The sequence below is a fragment of the Xyrauchen texanus genome, chromosome 41 (genome assembly GCF_025860055.1).
Source record: "Xyrauchen texanus isolate HMW12.3.18 chromosome 41, RBS_HiC_50CHRs, whole genome shotgun sequence".
Taxonomy (NCBI): domain Eukaryota; kingdom Metazoa; phylum Chordata; class Actinopteri; order Cypriniformes; family Catostomidae; genus Xyrauchen; species Xyrauchen texanus.
Window position 1 is genome coordinate 17,640,387 of NC_068316.1, and position 22,484 is coordinate 17,662,870.

General features: G+C 37.5%; 1 protein-coding gene across 6 annotated transcripts in view; it reads right to left on the reverse strand.

Annotated features, from left to right (window-relative positions):
• Positions 1-15,794: 15,794 nt before the first annotated feature.
• The window catches only part of LOC127634266 (protein AF-10-like), a 71,654-nt gene continuing 64,964 nt past the window's right edge, over positions 15,795-22,484 (reverse strand). For 3 of the 6 annotated variants that reach the window (XM_052113733.1, XM_052113731.1, XM_052113732.1), the window contains 7 exons: positions 21,423-21,614; positions 21,030-21,103; positions 20,269-20,609; positions 18,670-18,760; positions 18,334-18,369; positions 17,887-18,033; positions 15,795-17,434 (listed from right to left, as the gene is read on the reverse strand). In XM_052113733.1, coding sequence (XP_051969693.1) covers positions 17,387-17,434; positions 17,887-18,033; positions 18,334-18,369; positions 18,670-18,760; positions 20,269-20,609; positions 21,030-21,103; positions 21,423-21,614 — 929 coding nt within the window. In that variant the 3' untranslated portion in view covers positions 15,795-17,386. Of the gene's footprint in view, positions 17,435-17,886; positions 18,034-18,333; positions 18,370-18,617; positions 18,761-20,268; positions 20,610-21,029; positions 21,104-21,422; positions 21,615-22,484 lie in introns of those variants that run through there. The other 3 variants (XR_007969338.1, XR_007969337.1, XM_052113735.1) reach the window with 3 other exon arrangements.

The following is a 22,484-nucleotide window of genomic DNA, read 5'->3' on the forward strand; positions in this document are numbered from 1 at the left end:
TGTGCTGCAATGACAGCTTTGCAGATCCTTGTCATTCTAGCTGTTAGTTTGTCCAGATACTCAGGTGACATTTCACCCCACACTTCTTGTAGCACTCGCCAAAGGTGTGGCTGTGTTGTCAGGCTCTTCTCAAGCATCTTACAGTCTAGCTGATCCCCCAAAAGCTCAATGGTTTAAGGTCCATAACACTCTTTTCCAATTATCAGTTGTCTAATGTCTGTGTTTCTTTGCCCACTCTAACCTTTTCTTTTAGATTTTCTGTTTCAAAAGTGTTTTTTTCTTTGTAATTCTTCCCATTAGGCTTGCACCCATGAGTCTTCTCTTTACTGTTGTACATGAAACTGGTGTTGAGTGGGTAGAATTCAATGAAGCTGTCAGCTGAGGACATGTGAGGCATCTATTTCTCAAACTAGAGACTCTGATGTATTTATCCTCTTGTTTAGTTGTACATCTGGTCTTCCAAATCTCTTTCTGTCCTTGTTAGAGCCAGTTGTCCTTTGACTTTGAAGACTGTAGTAGGTACACCTTTGTATGAAATATTCAGTTGTGTTAGCAATTTCAAGCATTGTATAGTCTTCATTCACACTGAAGAGTTTCTAGAGAAAGCTGTTTATTTTTTGCCATTTTGACCTAATATTGACCTTAAGACATGCCAGTCTATTGCATACTTTGGCAACTCAAAAACAAAGACAATGTTAAGCTTCATTTAATGAACCAAATAGCTTTCAACTGTATTTAATATAATGGCAAGGGATTTTCTAGTACCAAATTAGCAATTTAGCATGATTACTCAAGGACAAGGTGTTGGAGTGATGGCTGCTGGAAATGGGGCCTGTCTAGATTTGATAAAAAATAACTTTTTTCAAATAGCGATGGTGCTGTTTTTTTACATTAGTAATGTTCTGACAATACTTTGTGATCAGTTGAATACCACTTTGGTAAATTGAAGTACCAATTTCCTTCCAAAACAGCTAAATATGTACATTATTCCAAACTTTTGGCTGCCAGTATACATATATATATATATATATATATATATATATATATATATATATATATATATATATATATATATATATATATATGATCAGCCACAACATTAAAACCACCTGTCTAATATTATGTAGGTCCCCCTCATGCTGCCAAACCAGTGCGACTCGCAAGTCAGGATAGCATTCTGAGATACTTTTCTTCACCCCACAATTGAACATTGACATTGTCAGATCGAACCAGTCTGGTCATTCTCTGTTGACCTCTAATAACAGACTACATTAACTCAGATAAAATCTCAATCTCACAACTGTGGTGAGAAGAATGGAATCTCAGAATATTTATATATATATATATTCATGCATGAAAGTTTCTTTGTCCATCCAATTGGGAACACAGAAGTTGCTGTGGAGAATATCAGGATTGCATGGCATCTTGATCACTATGGCGACGCATGGACAGCCTCTCAGCTGCCTACTCTCTCCCTCCCCACTTCTGAAGTGAAAATGGGTACCATAGCAACGGCACACACTGTTTGCGATATGTACTCTCACTTTGTCACTGGCTGTTGATAGCTTCAATTTGCATGTACATTTTCCACAAGCATAAAAGAAATATAGAGATTCTTTGATGTGAGGAAAGGGTCTTTGTCCAAAAATGGGTATTACAGGAATTCGAATTGGGAATTACAGAAAGGACAGGAAAGGGAAAAAAGCAGATTCTGTAAAAATATACTCTTGAACATGTTTTATGAAACCAGGGTAAGATTTTATTTGGATATGCTCAGAACAGATATTAAAGGGACTGACCAAACATTGTAATTGGTATTTATCAAAACTGGATTAAATCACTGGTGACACTGTAAAAAGTTCTATTTGTTTACATTAGGAAATACATTAGGTTTGAATTAACAATGAACAATATATTTTTACAACATTTATTAATCTATTAATGTTATTGTTTATTGTTAGTTCATGATGCATTAACTAATGTTTACATATACAACTTTTATTTAAAAAAAAAATAATAGTATACACAGTATTTAAATGAACATTAATTAATATTTATAAGTGCTGAAAAAGTATTGTTCATTGTTAATGTTAAAAAATAGAGTCTTACTGTAAAGTGTAAAATCATTACATAGAAGTATATTCACTAAAGTCTTCTCGAAAGCTGTTCAATATAAATAATAATAATAATAATAAAACCTTTATAACCTTAGATTCCATTCTGAACCACGTTCACACTGAAAAGATCAACAATATCAAAATCACCTAGCTTTCACTCAATTGTAGATATTAACATAACCAACCAAGAGCCACAATTTTTTTATTTTTTTTTATTTTGCTATTTTACAAAGATAGTGAAACAACATTACCCTTATATTTAGTTAAAAGAGTTACAAGGAAAAAAAATAGTAGGATGCTGGCAGCTTCCCGGACCTCACACTGGGCACACTGTAGGGAAATGGATTCCTTACCAGGAAATCTATTAAATTATGGCACACCACAGTGCCAGGCTTGGAGCCACTCTCTGTTTTTAAAAATTCCTTATTAGCTGTAATTCAAAAATTATAATCTACATGGCTAGAATATGAAATGGATAATAGTAAGATGATAGTAATAATATGAGGGTCAGGTAGGCAACTGGTATGGGTTTGAATAGTATTGGCTTCATAGTCAAAGCTTCTCTTGCTCTGTTCAGCCTGATGGTTAATCTAGCACTATGTCCATCATAGGGTTCTGCCCCAAGGGGGAAAGCAGGGAGGGAGATGGAGAGGGTAAAAGAGAGAAAGAAAAAGAGAGAAGGTGTGCATATACAGAGGTTTTCAGAAGAGGAGGGGGGAAGGTTAATTTGCACATATTAAAGAGAGCAGAATTTCTCATTAAAAGGAGATTGAAGTTGATATATGCCTGTGTGTGCCTGACACACTGTACATTCTGATTGTGAAAAGTCCTTGAAAGAACAAAGAGGGCCCTCCCTCTTCAGTGACCACAAAGACATCCAGTATCTAGGGTGAGTTTTGATTCTGTACTAACCAGGTACTACAAATGTGCCACAAATAGTTAATTTGGAGAAAATAATTGACAAAAATAATAGAATAATTGACTGCACATAAATATACATTATGGGCAATCAGTTCAGTCACAAAGAAGAATATATTTGAGCTTTCACATGTCTTGTATTTTAAGGTACCTCTTAGTGTGTTCTGTCTTATGATTGGCTTAAAGGAATATTCCGGGTTCAATACAAGCTAAGCTCAATCGACAGCATTTGTGGCATAATGATGATTACCAGCAATAATGGGGGCTACTTTTTGGAGGGTTTAAAGACAGAAATATGAAGCTTGTAATTTTACATTCTTCAGTTAAAACGCTTGTATTATTTAAGCTGTTTTAGGGTTTCTCATTACTTCATCATAGCGAAGAAGTTGCCTATAACTTTACACAGAAAGGGATAGTTAGCGATTTTATCACACTAAAAATCATGTTATCATTCATATTGTTTATGTCTTGTGGCTATACTTTTGAAACAGAAAGTATTTTAATGTTGATGGATTGGCCCCATTCACATCCACTATTCCTTTAAAGTTGAATACAGATCAGCTAAACATTTAAATAGAAAACTGACAAAAGTCATTTGAATATGCCATCAACAGCAACATCGCCCAAACTATTATTGTCTTTTACTGGCTGCATGCTAAATTTTCTTTTTGGATTTTGTTTGCTGCATTTTTTAACACAGATTTTTAAAATCTGTATAAATTGTCTAATTGAATGAGTGATACAATGGTTATTTTGTTTGAGATGCAGAGCTTTGGAAATGATCTAATCAAAACAGCCATTACTATCTCCAAGATGAGTCATTGTAAAGCAGTTATTTAAAATGAACTAATCCATGTAAAATTACATATAAATAAATGATTGTCCTAACATGACAGTAACCAGTTAATTGCAGTAGTTTCAAAACCAACTCACTGAAGCTAGTTCATTAAAGACAAGAATTTGGCCTGTGTAAGTCATTTTCTATAACAAGTTATGCAATAACATCCAAGATAGGTCTTTCACATTTGGCGGGGAAAGACAATTTCAGCCTGGGCCTCATTGTTTCTGATCTGAAAAGCAGCATTTCTTTCTCTCGATCCCTCTCCGCGGCCTGACAGTGGCCATTATGTGTCCTGTGCTGCAGCTTGGTGCAGACAAAGCACAGCAAACACCACTAATTGTGGGTGTTGTGTAGCTGCCAGTGTTCGTACAGCCCCTCTCCCTTAACCCGGGAAGAGCACAGTTTCTCTCCAACCAGACCTCGGCAATAAACATTTGATACTCTGAAGAAGGTAAACATACACACACAAAATCACATTTTGTTTTCTTGGGCAACATGGAATTGATTTGCTCCATGTCTGTCATGTGTCAAACACCTGTAGTTACAAACTTCTTTTCATGCCCAAAACCAATATCAATGAAACATGGTGAGTCAGGGAAGACACAGATAACTTCTTAGTCAGCTAATCCTTCAAAACAAGTGTCCTCCACTTTGAAAAAATACTGGCATGTGACTAGTCATACGTCTATTGCCAAAGAACTAAAAGGAAACACAATTCACCAGACTCCCTTTTTATCATAGATAAGGCAGTGATTGAGAAAAGACAAATTGGTCTCTAGAGGTCCAAGGGATTTGTCTCTGATTCCCTGACATGTTTTTATTTTTATTTATGTGTCATGCTCTGCTTAGTCTGGTATGATCGTGATTTCTGAGCTTCTTTAAAGTGGCTGTGATGTTAGAGTTTGTGGGAGGTCTCTGCACACATAGATTACATTGATAAATGCACACCTGGCATTCGATGACCTCATCCTTAGGTTGACCAAGTTTAAAATGGAAAATGCTGTGGAATTTTCACTGAGACATAGTACCCCATTTTTTTCTCTACACTGCAAATGGTGCCCTTTCTCAAGTTCCTATATTTGCATGTTGGGAAGTAACAGATTACATGTCATCTGGATTATGTAATCAGATTACACAAATCAAGTCACAAATCACATTTTGAATTTGTGTGTGGGTGTGTAATCATATTACAGTTACTTTTATGGATTACATGATTGCCTGATTACAACCACATCCAAAAATTACTTTACATTCAAAGATACACTGAAAAATAACTGAACAATGCAATCTTTGCTTTAGAAAAATTATCATTAAATGAAAAAACATGAATGTTATTATTGCCTTTTTGGTGAACTTGTGTACCATATTGTTATTTATTCCATGACCCTTTAAGAATTTCTCTTTTACTCAGTGAATGATGATTATAGCAAACTGCTGTGTGATTTTATGTTCTTTAATGAAAGGAATGTTAATGGTACTTCATAATTTTTTTTTTATGAATTATGGGAACATTTGATTAAAACACGCAATACGTAGTCCAAACGTAATCAAATAGTAATCAGATTAGATTACCTAAAGTGTAATCTAAAATATTGCATTACTGGTTACAATCGGAGTCATGTAATTTGTTAGCAGTACCAGGTTACATTTCAGATTTCAATTCTGTATATTTGGTGTGGCAAATATGTGGCACCACTCACTGATCCCATCCCTAAAATGACAGCAAGTTAAATATATCAGCAATTTTACTTAAATACTTAAAACAGGTTGCTCTGGTTTTTATTGATTTTGTCTGTAATTCAGGTGCAAAGATTAAAACATTAGGCCAGTGCAATTTTATGGGTGTTCCTGAAGCTTAACTGGTAGAGAATGGCACACTTGCAACGCCATGAGATCATGGGTTCTCATGGCGTTCGATTCCTAGGGAACACACAAACTGTTAAAATGTATACCTTGAATGCACTGTAACTTTGGATAAAAGCGTCTACCAGATGTATAAAATGTAAATGTAAAATGTAAATATTAGAGAGTTAAGTTCCCCAGACTTTGTGTGTTAATATTGTACGCTAAAGCATATTTATCACACATGTTTCTCGTAAAAGTGTCAGTAAAATTACATTCTCAAAATACAGGTTGTCTATTGTTTAAAGGCATTAGAAATTCAAATCGAAGGCGTTTGTTCGGCCCCTTTCTTTACACACACGTTGGTGAGGGCGGACTCTATAAGCTACATCTCAACACCAGGTCACTTACCTATGCTACTAGTTTTGCAGGGTCTGTTTTTGTGATTTTAGGCCACTAATTTCTAAATAGTACAACGTGAAACGTTTAATTTAGCTAACAATTTTACTTTAAATGTATTTTGATTTTATATATATACATATATAGTCCTATATATATATATATATATATATATATATATATATATATATATATATATATATATATATATATATATAATTTTAATTTCTGTCCTTCAAAATGGTTACAACTATCTTGGCGTAACTACTTGAAGTAACTGCTGTTTATGTCACTTTATACTTACCTTAATGAAACCCATTCGTTTAGAGATGATGAATCAATATACCATTCTCGTTCCTCATTCGGCCCTTATAGGCCTAACTACCAGCTGATCTGCACCCTTCGCTGGCCCTCTAACGTCCACATTTAACTACTCTCAGCTTTCCCCCTAAATTCGCGCCAAGTGTAGATATGTAGAAATGTAGATATTGTTGTTTTTAAAAAATGCTTCGAATCTTCGTGGCGCTGGTTTCATAGCAACGCACCATCTCCATGCTGCATACTCGGGTAACCTGTCATGGTCTTCAGCGGAGGTTACCGGCCACATAGCGAGCGGGTATGTCTCTCTGGGAGTTAAATGGTTGAATAATTAATGTCTCCTGAGATGTGCAGTGGTCCAAAGCAGCCCCTGTCCATGACATGCATGTTCACTGCACGGCTTAAAATGAAAGGACCGCGCGCGCACACACACACACACACACACACACACACACACACACACACACACACACACACACACACACACACACACACACACCCCACCCTTATGAGAGTGGCACCACTGTATAATGGTGACAGCTGATTCTAACTCACATTTCCATAATTAACAAGCTTGCGGCAGGTGAGCCTATCACTGCATGTTTCTCCTGGCCCAGAACAAAATGAATAGTTCTTCTTGTATCAAGAACTTCTATGTAAGTTACTCATTCTCTGGGACATTATAGAGAATAAGAATAATTTAAAGTACACCCGCCTGACTATTTTATTAATTATTATGGAGACTGCTCAGATAAATTAACAATTTCTATTTTTACCCGATTATTACATATGTTTCAACACTATATATCCTGTCACATTTTTCATGTTTCATGAAATTATAATGTCTCTGCACTGAGGAGGATTGTCCCTTGAGTTAAGTTAACTACACCATTTCAATTTCGAATTTTACAAAATGCACAAGGGCCTATATAGCCTATGCATAACTAAAATATGCATATATATTTTAAATAAATGTAGCTTCTTTTTTAATATGATAAAAGATATACAATATTGTATTACATATACAATAGTGGAATCTGTGTAATCCTGTACTGTGACAAATTATTATTTATATATAGCCTATATGTATATGGTAAATACAATCATGATAGCCTAATGATTTAAATCGCATTTACTATTTACAAAAAGTGCACGTATATTTGTATTCACATATCTCACCATCTTGACGTATAGCTTGTAATTATTTTTTACATTTATAGATAATTTTCACTGTCAGTGTGCGGTTAGAGGGTTTGCAGCGCTGCTGTTCAACTCTGTTCAGGCAGCGGCAGGGAAAATCAGCTCACACCGCTGAGAGGCCCACTGTTATTGTAAAGCATGGATGGAGCAGAGAGAAAAGGCGTGTGTATGTGTGTGTGTGTGTGTGTATATGTGTGTGTGTGTGTGTGTGTGTGTGTGGGGGGGGTTAGGTTTAAGTTGTTTACGAGAAAAAAAATGTAGGTTAAAAACAGGTAATTACATAGGTATAATGCTATAAATGTGGTTTATGAGGACATGTCTAGTGTCCCCATAGTTCAAATTGCTTTTTTTAATGTATAAATGCAGAAAGTTTTTTTTGTGAGGTTAATGGGTAGGGTTAGGGGATATAATCTATAGTTTGTACAGTAATCATTATGTCTGAGGAGTCCTCATGATGATATAATAATGTGTGTGTGTGTGTGTGTGTGTGTGTGTGTGTGTGTGTGTATTCCACCGTGTAAACTGGTGGCTTTTAGAGAAATGTTGAGCACGCCGTGATGTGCGTGACAGTAGGTCCTGTTTTTGTTTAGGTACCGAGAAAGACCGGGAAAGTGCAATGGACAGCATTTGTGCCAAATACTCATTACCACGAAAATGTATTTTGACACGTCCTTTTCTTTTCTTTCTTTTTTTTTAAAAAAAGAGGTAAAAATCTGGGTTACAGTGAGGCACCTTTAATGGAAGTGAATGGGGCCAATCCTTAAACATTCAAATACTCTCTGTTTCAAAAGTATATAGTCACACGACATAAACAGCATGCGTGTTAACATAACCTTCTCTTTGTTAAGTTGTGTCTAATTTGACAACTTTGTCGCAATGATGACATAACCCTAAAACGATCATAAAAACAGCGATATAAACAATATTACTGCTCAAAAGATACACGAGTTTAAACAGAAGAATTAACGTAAGCGCTTTTATAAAATGATAAGCTTCACATTTCTGCCTTTAAACCCTCCAAAATTGGCCCCATTCACTTCCACTGTAAGTGCCTCACTGTAACCTTTTTTTGTTTTTTAAAGAAAACGAGGAACGAGTCGAAATAATGTTTTGTGGTAATCATTATGCCACAAATGCTGTCCATTGAGCTTAACTTGTATTAAACCAGGACCTATTCCTTTGAGGAGCTGTTTCTATCTGATCTAACCTTTAAAATGTGGTCTGTTGGTGTTCAAGTTGTATATTTGAATATATTCAAGTTGATTCAGTGATGTTAAATAAGATTTCTGACTTGAATAAAACCACGTTAATGTAGCTGTTACCACATGATGCACATGTTTATGATAGCTTTTTTGTTGTTTTTGTAAATGTAAAAGCATGTATTTGACAGTATTGATTAGAGCGATTTACTTCCAGTGAGGACATGCTTCCTGTGCTTCTTTGCTGGTGAGCGATTGGGAGCCCAGAGACAGGGCGACAGGGCAGATTAACTTCACGCAGAGGCCCCCTCTCTCCCCCATGCAGAGGTCAGTTCCATCCGCTCTCACTGTGCCTCCAACCGCCTGGAACTAAACCATTGGGGAGCTTCAAATGGTCCCATGAGCAATTTTACAGCATGGATAAATGGTCCATCTCTGATCTCCACTGTACCATTTGGCTATTTTCAACTTTAGGTGTTAATTTTGTGAACATTGGTTTGATGTAAATGCTTTAAATACTAATTTATACACATATATAACACCAGTAAGTGTCCCCTCAAACTCAGTTTTGTTCTCTCCCATGTCACATCATGGCCTTATCACCGACGATAAAAGTGACTGATTCTCATCAAACATTGCTATGCACTTGATAGCGTATGTATATTTCCTGGTCCAGAAAGATTTTCGGGGTTTAGGAGTATAGGGTTGACGTTAATTTATAGAAGAAAACGCTTGTCTGAAGAAAGAGTGTCTGAGACCCAAAGCCACACTGGGACCTTTATCCAACAGGAGTGAAACCTGTGGGGGTCCATCGCCGGAGCTGTAGCCTATATGAAGGGAGGCAGTGATGAGTTGGGGGAGGATCAGGACTAGTCCCTGTACCGCAGTCCCGCTAATCTCCTTCAGTAGTGGGGAAGGACACATACAGTAAAGACAGAGGAGGTGGAGAGTAAGTTGGGGCCCCTCAGGCCAACGGAACACATAAACTCACAGGATCAAGGCGAAACACGACTGCACAGGAGGAATTCATGAAGCAGGGCCCTGGGCAACTATAGAGCGTATTCCGAGTAGCGCCATACTGTCCGAGTAGTTTACTGGGTAGCCTACAACGGGCCTTAATGCGACCAGAATTAAAGCACTTTTTTTTACTTGTTGCCCACACAAGGAAAACGTGCTTTAGTTCTTGGCTGTTTTGATTCAAATGTATTCAATAAATTGGCGCATGGGGCTTTTACCCCAACTATCCTGTAACTTATTGGACAGTTGAAACACTTTTGATTTAATCACCTTGAACACAATACAAAATTACAGAATTATTTTGTCTCAAAATAAATGCGGCAATTTCAGGGATTCTCATTAGCAACAACAATTTGCAACATTTTTACATTTATTAAATGTTGGATCAAATTAACTCAAAATCAACCATTAGGCATATAGTAATACGACGAACACATGGATCAGGAAAATGTGCAGTGCAACATGACAAACAAGTGGAAAGTGATGTGGTAGTAGTACTCTAACGGTCTATGCTAATTGTCACGTAGCCTGATCATGTTTTCTGGAGATTTTGTCTGCTTATTTTATTTATTGTCAAGTTGTATTTACAATGTTTCATCAATAAACACACATTTAAACAACAGTAGCCTATAACTCACTCACAGCCTTGTTTTCTTTCATACCAAAAATTGGCCTAAATATATAGCACTACTGTGAATTAGGTCAAAAGGGCGATTTACTGGAAATTACCAGTGAGAAATAATGATACATTATTTTTAAATAATTTACAAATCAAGCATATGATATGATTTAGTGAATCACACTGTTTCAAGAAAGGATGTATAGCGGCAGATAAAAAAAAAAAAAAAAAAAAAAAAAAAACGAATAAAATAAATAAATATGCTGAGCAAACGAACTAATAGGATAGGCTACTATTAATCCAACAAAATCATTTCCGATGCATGTTTTATTTTACCGAAACATTCAGTGTCAATTATTTAACAAATTATTACACGTTTGTCAAGTTTTTTTTTCTCTCTCTATATCCTTACATCAGTCACTAGCTACTATATAAAAAAGTAATTAAATAATAATAATAATAATGCATGCAAGCCATGCATGCAAACGGACAGAAGTGTTCCTTTATTAGCTGCCCAGGATCGCCAGGGCTGGTGTCCCCGTAGGCCTCCGCAGACTGATTGAAACCGTTGATGTTGGACAGGAGTTCGGCTGGAAACAAGGGGGATGGGACTGAAGAGGGGGTGTGTCCAAACTCCCAATATGTGAATGAATAAATCCAGAGGAGGAGGGGTGCAGCTGAGAATTGCAAAAAGATAGAGGATAGAACGAGCAAGAGAGAAAGACAGAGAAACAAAAGAGAGAGCGAGAGTTAGAAAGCAAGCAGTGGAGAAAAATAGAGAGCAAGTGAGAAAGCAAGCAAGAGGGGGGTGACAGTGTCATGTTTAAACAGCCTGGGCATGATTGACAGGTCTGATAAGGCAGGAGAGAGAAGTATATGTGAGAGGGTGAAGGGGGGAATCAGTCTCTCAGTCTGACTGGGAGAGGAAAGTGAGCTATTAATTACTAAAGCAGAAGCAGATGTAACAGAATGGTGCCTGAGCAGCTGGAAATCATCAGCATGAGCGAAAGAGGGAGGAGAAATGAAGATGGGCGGGAAGAAAGAAAGAAAGACCAGTGGAGAAGTGGACTCTTGCTGGCTTCAGTGGTTGAGACCACTCTGGAAGATTGAAGATATTTAATTGTGCTTTAAACCCCTCTTTAAACGAGAACAATTTGAACAAGGTAGATGAGGAAAAGAGGATGAGCTTGTATATTAAAGTTGACAGATGAGTAGTGTACAACGGGTCTAAAGACACACCTAAATGTAAATGTGATTTTTTTTTTCTGGTCAAAAACTGGTGTATCAAGGTTGAAAAATACATTACTTTTTTATTGAATACTGATGGAGCGACATACTTTTTGTGAGAAGAAATAATAACAGAAGGTTGTTTTGATTAAAATTAAGTTGGGGATAAAGTGATATCATGCAATTATAGGGTCGATATTTGTCAATTTAGGCAAATACTTTTGAGACAGCAAGATGCTTTTTTGAGTAACAAATTAAGATAATGCTTACTCAAAATAACTACTTCAAAAAAGGGTGCACTATTTCCATCACATTTTATCTCAAGTATTCTATAAACAAATGAATCTTCATTTTGATTGGATCAGTCAAATTGAGCCCACTTTGAACATTTTTCATAACAAATCTATTCACCCCCACTTAACGGTGCACTCAGTAACTTCTGCGTTTGTGATATCTTGGAGCTACACTGACACCTAGTGGCTTGGATGCAGCATCATTCAAAACAAACAGTTTTTAGTTACAGATGCCATTGTAGAAATTCACTATGCACAGTAAGCATGATTAATCAAAGAGTGAAAGTGTCCAATATCAAGTAGGTTACTGGGATTAAGCCATTAGTATTTGGCTGGTCATGTGATTCTATCAAGGTAGCCCCCATGAGGAGACACTTTAATCACTTTAAACAGGGGCAGGGACTAAAAAGTGGCCCTGGACTTTCTCACCCAGAGCTGCCCACCAAACGCGCCCCGCAACACACCACACCATAACACACCGGCTGATTGATTTCATTTTCCGGCTCAATTTTAAATTTTTGTTGGAAAAAAATAAATAAAACATTTCTATTGACTCCTAGTCATGACAACGGGCCTCACCAGTGTATTGTTTTCATTAATATGAGGTTGTGGAAACAACAAGTATAATAATCCTATACTATATATGCATTTAGAGCTATACAAGATCATAAAATGTGGTTTAAAATAGTTAGATGAAGAAAGTGTCACACAGCAGGACACTAATGATGATGCTTAAAATTTCATGTTAATTACTTGCATAACAATGTGTAAATGTTTCTTAAAAATAATTTGGCCACAATATGTACATATATAAATACAAAGCATATTTAAAACATTTATATATAAACATGTCTCTTAAAGTGTAGATCTTTGCATTTATTTTGCAAATAATTGCTCATATTTTCCCTCTATGTGAGTTTGTTGCATCGTTATACCTGTAGTGTTTTAATTCCTTCCCCAGATTATTCTTGAGAAAATGTGAAAAGCCCAGTGCTTTGACAAGCGCTGTTTCTGCTATCCTTTAAACAAAGTAAGCCTCAAAGACTCAAATAGACAAAGTCATATTTTTCATGGCTTATTTTCTACATTTATTGGGATGACCATTATTCAGCAAGCCACGCTTCAGCTCCCAGAAATGTTTGCAGATTTTATATGTGCTACTGTTATTGTATTTGTTATGACTTGCAATTATTTGCCATTTAGTGATTATTCAGAGCTTATTGTGTACTATGTTGTTTTTGGTTGTCACCATTATTGTGATTTGTATGCCAAATAATCAGGTCCATGTGAGGTATAAGTTGATGTGTACATAGTAATTTCAAAGTAAAAGCCATTGTATTGGATTATCTTGCAGAGTTTTTTAAAGAGGCCCTATTATGCTTTTTGGAATATTACCTTTAATTTAGTGTATAATATAGCTCTATGTGCATGTAAAACGTCTGCAATGTTACCAAGCACAAAGATCATGCAAAAGGGAGGTATTCTCTCCCACAGACAACACTGCTCCTGAACTACATGAAACGCCTGGTTTGTAGTCCAGCTATTTCTTCTGTAAAGTATCTACGTCACTATGTAATATACATTTGCATAATGAATAATGCCTAACTAAGGGCTACTTTGGCATGTCCTCAATTAAGGTTGTTATAGCCGAGGCCAGGATGAGTTGGGTTAGTGTTTTCGCCATGTCGAGAAGACACCGTTTTCTTCACAAGGCAGACGAATTGAAGAATCGGTGGTTAAAATGGATTTTTACCACTACTCCTCAGCAGTACAACCACAAGCAGTGCTGGATTTTTAAGACAGTTACTCCTGTACGATGGCGCACTTCCCACATTGTTGGGACAATCTGGTGCTTCAGGATCACAACCTGTAAGTATGCTTGATTATTTGTGGAGTTTGATTTGTTAGGTTCACAATAATCAAAGGTGTACTTGTAAGAAAGCTTAAATTAAAACTTACCACTGTGAAACGTCCTGCTCAAGTCCTGTTCTGAAACTTGGTTATGTAAGGGGCATTACATTTCCAAAACATACTCAAGCGGTTGACCAATCAGAGCAGACTGAGCTTTTCAGCTTTAAATAGGCAGGAGCTACAGTGTGTTTCAGACAGAGGGTGAAAAGAGAGGCTACAGCAATATACAGTATGCGAAAAATTAGTTTTTTGAACAAAGCATGTAAACCTATTCTAGTAGACCCCCAAAATGAAATTATGAACCTGTAAATTAGCATATTTGTGCTCTTTACATTTTCGCTTTGTTATGGCACTCGGGCATGTTGGAGCCCAGGGCAGCTGCCTATATCACCTGTAAGAAAGGCCAGTACTTGCACAGCAGTGTGCCAGCCCAAAATACCCAGCGGTCCACCAGGAAAATGCCCGGTGCTCCCCATGGCCAGTCCGCCCCTGATCTTGAACATAACTGAAAATGACAAATACGTATTTTTGCCTCAAAAGAAATGTGTTAATTTTAGGGATTCTCATTAGCTACATAAATTTGCAACATTTAAAAAAAAAAAAAAAGATAAATTATAAAAAATATTCAAACTTTAGACATTTCACACAAAGATCGCACCGATCAGAAATATTTTGCAGTGTAAAGTGACAAACAAGTGTTAAGGATCGTTTTTGTTGCCTACAGGAATAGGATGACTAGGGGGAAAAAAAGGAAGATTTCTGTTCAGAAGTAATTCACCCCTGTGCAATTATCAGTGAATTAATCACACAGCCATCAGTAGGAAGTCGGTCTCTGCTTTCCCTACATACAGTACCAAAGACATGGCACCTTCAATAACTCAACACAATTACAGGCTGCAGCTTCAATGATTTAACATCAAAACTCACATTTTCATTGTAGTCTAATAATATTCCTACATTTCAATTTAACATGACCATACGGGTTTGCAGTTCCAGTGAGAATGAGAGAGGGACCATAAATCAGTCACCTCCCCTCCAGCTCTGTCAGTTAGCAGCTTTTGTTACCTACCTGTAAGATGAATCCATTCCTTACAGGCAGCGGGGGTGAAAATGAATCGTCCCTAAGGATCTTCAGTGTTTTTTTTCCTCTGGATCAACCCCTGCTAGTACACCTGGTGGAGAGGGAGACAGGGGCTTTAGCAGCTCTCTGTACCCGGCCTCCTATTACCACATCTGCTCTCTGTGCACAACACTAAACGGGCATTAACACAAAGATATCATGTTGGAGAGGGATCTAAAATAAATAAATATTTGATTTGTCACTCTAGTGTAAAAATACCATAACACAGAGCTTTATCAAAGAGCTTAGTGAGTCATATTAAGTTAACTTAAAAAAAATTAAAAAAAACTTATTTAATCATGGGAAAAGCAAAGTGGTGTCCAACAGAATGTGACATTTCCAAATTTAGCAGCGCTTTCATCTGATTAAAATAAAGCAAAGATTTTTCAATGCGTGAATGTGGTCACACTGGCCCCATTGTGTGCATGCCGCTCTGAGTCTATCAGGCTGGGGTGGGGGGGTCAGGGTTCAGTGGGTGGTCACTAGTGTGGACAGCTTGTTGAAACTGAGGGGAGAGAGGGGCCTGCTGTTCCCACAGCAGCAGCACTCTGAGCTGGGCAGGTCCCCAGGGGTCATGCTGAGAAATGTGCTCCACTCACCAAACAGCAAACATGAGGACAGAGTGCAGAAATATGGAGGTTCTAGATATGTAAGGTATAGAGTGAAATAAATTATTTGCAAAGAATTAAAAGTATGCTGAAATGAACCTGATTGCTGAAAAGTTTTGATACAAACAACTTTTAAGAAAAATTACAGACACTGCAATCTTTGTTATAAACAAATTTTAATTTATCACTGAAAAAAGCGCAACACTACAATCTCAGTGTTCAGAAGCAGGATTTGTGTGGTTTCACTTTTGTTTTAAATACAAACTTTAGATATTTTGCATAATTTCTGACTGTACAGATACACGAGAACGTGGACGTACCACATCTATAATGGAGTATAAAACCACATTAATAAACCAGTGAGAAAAAAAAGAAGTCCCTGCACATACAAAAATAAATTAAGTCTTGTGGAAAAGCCTTTTGGAAAACATCTGAACACAATGACAGTGCTTTTTAAACAGTCCTTCACACCACTAAGTGAATCACAAATATTTATTTACAACAACAAAAAGAGGTAAAACTGTGCTAACTAAATCTTATTTATTCTGACAGCTTATTCTTTATCCAATATGCATCTGCTTTACATAACGACAAAGGAAAAAAAAACCAGACATATTTACAGGACCAAGAAATTTCATTGTCAAGTAGGCTTTTTTCTTATTCAAAACGTCAAAACTTTAAAAACCAGACATTTTCATCAAAATGTTTACAAGTCTTAAGAGTTGAGAATTTTGTACAGTAGTATAAAAACATTTCACGAGTTGGGTGTTAAAATACATTACCTTGCGCCCAACATGCAATGAATGCAAATAAATAAAAAAGAATATAAAGTTGGCTTCAAAAATTATCAATGCAGCACAAACATTCGAAATCAGTTTTCAGTGTAGTCACTGTACAGGCAGAGCTCTCTGTAACTCTGAACTAGGTATTGCCTGAGCGACGCTGATTGGTATTACGAACTCATTTGACAAAACAGATAAATTGGAGGAGAAAAAAAAAGAAAAGACAAAAGGGAGAGACAGGCAGCATCTCCAGCACACAGCCCGCACTGAGAGCTTGGAGAATGGAGCCAGGCACTTGGGTTCAGGGCCTGGTCTATTTGTCCTGGCTTGAGAGGTAGTTGTTCTTCGAAGAGTGCAGCAGGGTCAGCGAGACAGTCTGTGGACCTTTGGAATGCCTCCTCGCTGGGGAAGCTCAAGATCAGGATGCAGAGAAGGCCTTCATGGTGCACAAATGTCTGATCACTTCAGCTTTGAAACATTTGACACCTTTATATACACAGACAAACAAATACGACAGGGTTTTATTGAGATTATTGTTACACGTTTCTGTTAAAGGGGTACAGAGAGGTAACAGTGACGAGTATGAGAAGATTCAGTCCCCATCCAAGACCTCAGTCTACAATGTCCTCTCATAGCGACTTGCACCAGTGTGTCATTTTCAGAACTGGCAAGGTGAGAGAAACTGTGTGTGTGCACATATGCGTGTCTGTGTAAGCCTCTCTTTTGGCCCCCATGGGACCCTTAAGTTTACAGCAAGCGATTTACTCGAAATCAGTGCAACATGTTTTTTTGCCAGATGGGCATCAAACTGGCAAGTATGTGTGTGTGTGTGTGTGTGTGTGTTTACATATCAAGGCTGGTGCTGGTTTCGTACAGTGGGGGAATATTCTGGTTTTGATGCGCAGATAGTCAGCCTCTAGGGGTGGGTAAACATGAGAAACTCCATAAGGCAGAACTCCAAATTGTTTTTCTGCATCAAGTCTTCTCCTGTCCTGTGACAGGCACAGCCTTCTCCCCCAGCCTCTGAATAATCACAGATACACACGTTCATTAAAACATATCCTGGATAACAATAGAGTATCAATATATTAAGTGTTGAAGCGATAATAGTGTGAAAAATAAAAATTATGTCATCCTTTGCTCACCCTCATTTTGTTCCAAACATGTATAAATATAACATTCTTTCTTTTGTGCAATACACAGAACATTTGGTACTGATGGCCACAATTCCCATTCACTTTCAATGTATGGAAAAAAAGATGCAATGAAAGTGAATAGCGACTGAGGTTAACATTCTGCCTAACAGGTGCTTTTGTGTACCATGGAAGAAAGGTAAGGTAAATAGGTTTGGAACAACATGACATCCAGTAAATAATAACAATTTTTATTTTCATTTTTGGGTGAACTAGCTTTAATGATACTAAAAAGCTTTGCAACAGGGCTCTATGAGTTAGTGTAATATGTACAGTACTAACTCCAGTTTTGGGAGCACTATTGTCATTGTGCATGGCGAGGAAGGGGTTGGTGGTGATGGTTGGTTGGTTGCTGGGCAAGAGGCTGTTGATGGGCAGCTGTTGCAAACGTATGTCATTCTGTTGTTGTTGTTGCTGCATTAACTGTTCCTGCACACAAACAGACAAACACACAGCGTGATGAGATGCCTAGACTCAGACGGCATGCCCACAGACCGTCCACGGACCATCTGATGAATATTGCACACAAAGATTGCAAGAGCTTTTGCAAAATCACAAGCTCCAAACTGAAGATTGCTTGGCTGTTTCAACACATCATCAGTCTGCCGGTAAACAAAATCATGTTTACAATCTCCCAAGCTCCTAAAATGTTCTGAGGAAGAACCAGTTGTGAAGTTTGCAAGGTTAATGTCATTAAGTAGCAAGTAAATGAGGTATCCTTGAACACACCTGTTTATTTTTCTTTGATTTCAGATTTACCCGCTCCTAAAAGTCATGAAAAAAACAAACAAACAAAAAAAAACATTATGGTTGGTTACATTACATTTCGGTGAGATGGCCTCTTCCATACAAGGCAGTTATTGGCCAGAATAAGCTGCAATATCGACAAGACTTTGTTTATAGTGAGGTAATGAAAGACTATAAGATGTCAAACATATCAAGGACTGAAAACAGTTATAATGAACTTTCTGCAAGACTCTTAAGTAAAAACATGACAACATGAATGCTCATACTGCCTTGAGTCTCTGGATGTGTGATGGAGAGTGTGGTAGGTGATCCTCTTACTGATGTGGGATGCTGGGAGTTGAAAAGCTGCTGTAGTTGATGCTGTTGGAGGAGGATCTGTCTGTGTTGTTCAGTGAGAAGCCTTGCTGCACTGCAAACACAAATACATAAGCCCTCATAAGCAAACTACATTTACATCATCATTTTAAAAACATCTTGCACTGATGACCAATTTTCCATGGCTGCACAAATACATTAAGTAGCACAATAGGACAAAGCACAAATCATCACCTGGTTTTTGCAGTGGTCACTCTGCTGTATACTATTGTATACTAAGTACAATAAAATATGTAATTCTAATACAAGTATTACAGTAATGAGAATCTAATGAGAATTAATTTATAATTAATTCTCATTACTGTACATCAATGAATACTAGTATTAGAAAAAACAAAATTATTTAAGCTAGCATAAATTAAAAGCAGGACAACCAATTCTATCATAATGTATGTTTAATTACAATTTAAATAGTACATTATTTAGTTTTAATTACAGAAAATGTTACATTTTACAATATTAAAATCCTCTGATAACTTTTGGCCAGCAGACCAAACCGTTTCTTTATAACAACGGATCAATTAATTTAGTGAAGAAAGATGCAGCAGCGATTTCGAGCTACAAATGCAGGTTCCTGAAGCTAATTCCCAGGAAACACACAAACTGATACAATGTATACCTTAAATGCACTGTGAATCGCTTTGGATAAAAGTCTCCCAAATGCATGAAAGGTAAAATGTAAATGTAATGACCTTGGCTTTGCTCACATAGATGCACAGATTTGTGAATAAAGACAATAATGGAAGCTGAACTCAGCAACATGAACTTTGTTTAAAATGCACTTCACCCCCTCAATCTCACATGCTCCTCTTCTGTTGCGAGAGCGCTCATGTAATCTGAGAAGGTCTCTGTATGACGTTGGGTATTTGTAAAGGAAAAATTTAGTCAAATTCCATAATCGATGCATCCTCAGATTGACACATTGCAATGCATTTTATACACATAATAACCACTTTTCAATACAAGCAGAAACGGATGCAAAAGAGCTCATACCGTAGCAAACGTTTTACCAAATTAATTACAAATTAAGAAGGCTCACTTGCTGTTTACCAGTTAACAATCCCTGCAAACACTCGATCGTAAAATTATCTAGGTGCTGCATGCACCACCGAGAAACATAACATGAGATGGCAGTGGGGCTTCCATTGCATTTCCAAATGACATTCGATGACATGTCAAAGACATGATTTTGGAGGCTGGTGGCGTTCGTTCTCGGCAAAGGGGAAAAAAATGTATATATTTTTTTTCATTTTCCAGGACAACACAAGATTTTCCAGGATATTGTACATTTTCCAGGTGTTTTCCAATAATGGAAAATTAGTCATACATTTTCTAGGATGCATGGAAACCTTGTTTTTTGTATTGATTATAGAGTGAAATATGGCCATGCTCTTGACAGGTTTTGTGATATTTAACACAAATCCACATCTGTCTGCATCACCATTAAATGCTTGTTAGCCAAAAATCCAGACTATGGACTTTTGATCATCAAATATAGAAAAAAGGACTGAAATATTTTATTTGATGTATTTGTAGTTTTACCTGCTATTGAGGCTGTTGAACATGGGCAGAGAACTGCTGGTAACTGCAGAGGGATGGGGCAGGGGGCTGCTGTTCTGGGCCAGGTTGGGGGAGGTCTGGATCACTCCATTGAGGGCACCCACAATACCACTCATGGCCAGGTGGTTCCCCTGCAGAGCACCCATCAGACCTGTCACCCCAGCGATGCCAGGCAGGCATGAGTTGGCATTGCCAGGTTGGATGGCCACCCTGGCCATGCCGACTCCATTTACTTGCTGCTGAGGGGGACTGTGTGCTGCAGGAGGAGGGGTGGAGAGAGAGGAGGTGCTACTTCCACTACTATGGCCACCAGACAGGGGATCCTGCAAGAAAGAGAGAGAAGGAGAGAGAAAGCACAAGAGCATGAGAGAGAGACAGAGAAAGAAAGAACGATAGAACAAAAGGAAGAGAAAGAGAGAGGGAAAAAAAGATCAAATGAGGAAGAGGACTCCTTTACCTGTCCAACCAAAGTAAATATTACATCACACAAGTCCGATTTTAAATGAGATAATACCTCCATTACAGAAGGCAGCAAATCCCTTAACATTACACAGCCACCAATTATCGCATGTATCCATGTCATTATAACACTACAACTACATAATATATGATAACACATCTCTAATACACATCAACTAAACACACAACTATGAACAGATATACATAATATAACACTTGACTCAACTAAAGAGGTTCTCAGTCCCAGCAGATGGCATCTGCAGAGCAGGGGTAGAGGAAGTTACCTGAGTGGGCAAGGGTTGAGAGGACTCTGTTAAAACACTGCTGCCTAGCTGATTGCTCTTGCTGTGCAGCATGTCTGGAGGAGAGAGAGATTTTGCAACTTGACATGAATGTGGAGACCAGATTAGCTAGAGTTGAGCTGGGAGAGGAGGCTCCGTGAGCAGAACAGAGGGAAGGAGGGGGTTGGACGGGTGTGCGTGTGTATAAGGTGAGTGGTGGGCTCATGGGTGAGTATGTGTGAATAAGTAGTTTGGGGGTGTTTAGAGTTGGAATTAGACAGTGACATTCCAGATGGAGATGGTGAGCACTGGAGTGCATTACTGAGCTTTGTGGGTGTCAAAACTGTATGGGTAGACAAAAAGACAGAAGCTAGCGGAGACAAGTATGTGTCTAACCTGTTTGAGTGTTGCTGGGGTACATAGGAGAAGAGGCGGTGGTGGCAGTAGTGCTTGTGGGGGTGAAAGGCACAGAGAGCTGAGCGCTCAAGAGCTGCAGGCGTTCCTTTTTCATGGTGAGAGTTCGGATATGCTCTTCAAGACGCCGGTTTTCCACCTGGAGCTGGTGCAGGGATTTCAGCATTCCCAGCACTGGACACAAAAACGGACCGCATACAAACATATGTCAGGGTTCCAAAGCTTTTTGGCCAATGGATTTCCATAACTTTTCCATTGCCTTTTTAGTTGTTCATGATTACAGGAAGGATTTACTAAAAATGTTCAGATGCATCACGATCTCCTTTTGAACAAATTCAATATAGATACTTAAATCCAAAGATTGATTTTTCACTTTATTTGGCAACCCTCTAGTCTATAATGCAAGTAAATCACTCGCATGTGAAATCAAATTTCGTGCTATGTGACTAAAAATGTCTATGATTAGCCACTGGCTATTAAATTTTCAGATTTCACTCTACAGTGATTGAGTAGTATAGTTGAGAAGAAATTATTAGCATAGGAGGTCCTTTCACTGCGTGTCCAAAGAAGAGATCCACGGATCCATATGTCAATGAATAATATCTCTTAATACGCTTTGTTTTTTGTTGTTGTTTTTTTTTTTTTTAGCAATGTAAATACTTATAGCAATGTAAATACTTGTAAAAACGACAAATTATGCAAAGATGTATATAAAAAACATAATTTGCCATTTCATGTCATTAATTGATGGAAAAGACTGAATATGAAAATTTTTCAAAAGCTAAAATGTGACCAATTGGATGAAAAACTAAATGATATAATGTAATTTGTAAAATTAATATTTTCTAATTGTACCGAGAAGGGTAGCATAGAAGGTTCCATTATAATTAAGAGCATTAGCTGAGAATGTATTTGATATGGAAGCAAAATTAACATTGTAACAGAAATTTACCCATTTGAATCAATATCGAATTGAGATCAAAATTGAAAGCTTGTGAATCAGAATTGAATCGGAATTGAATCTGTATCAATACCCACCCCTAA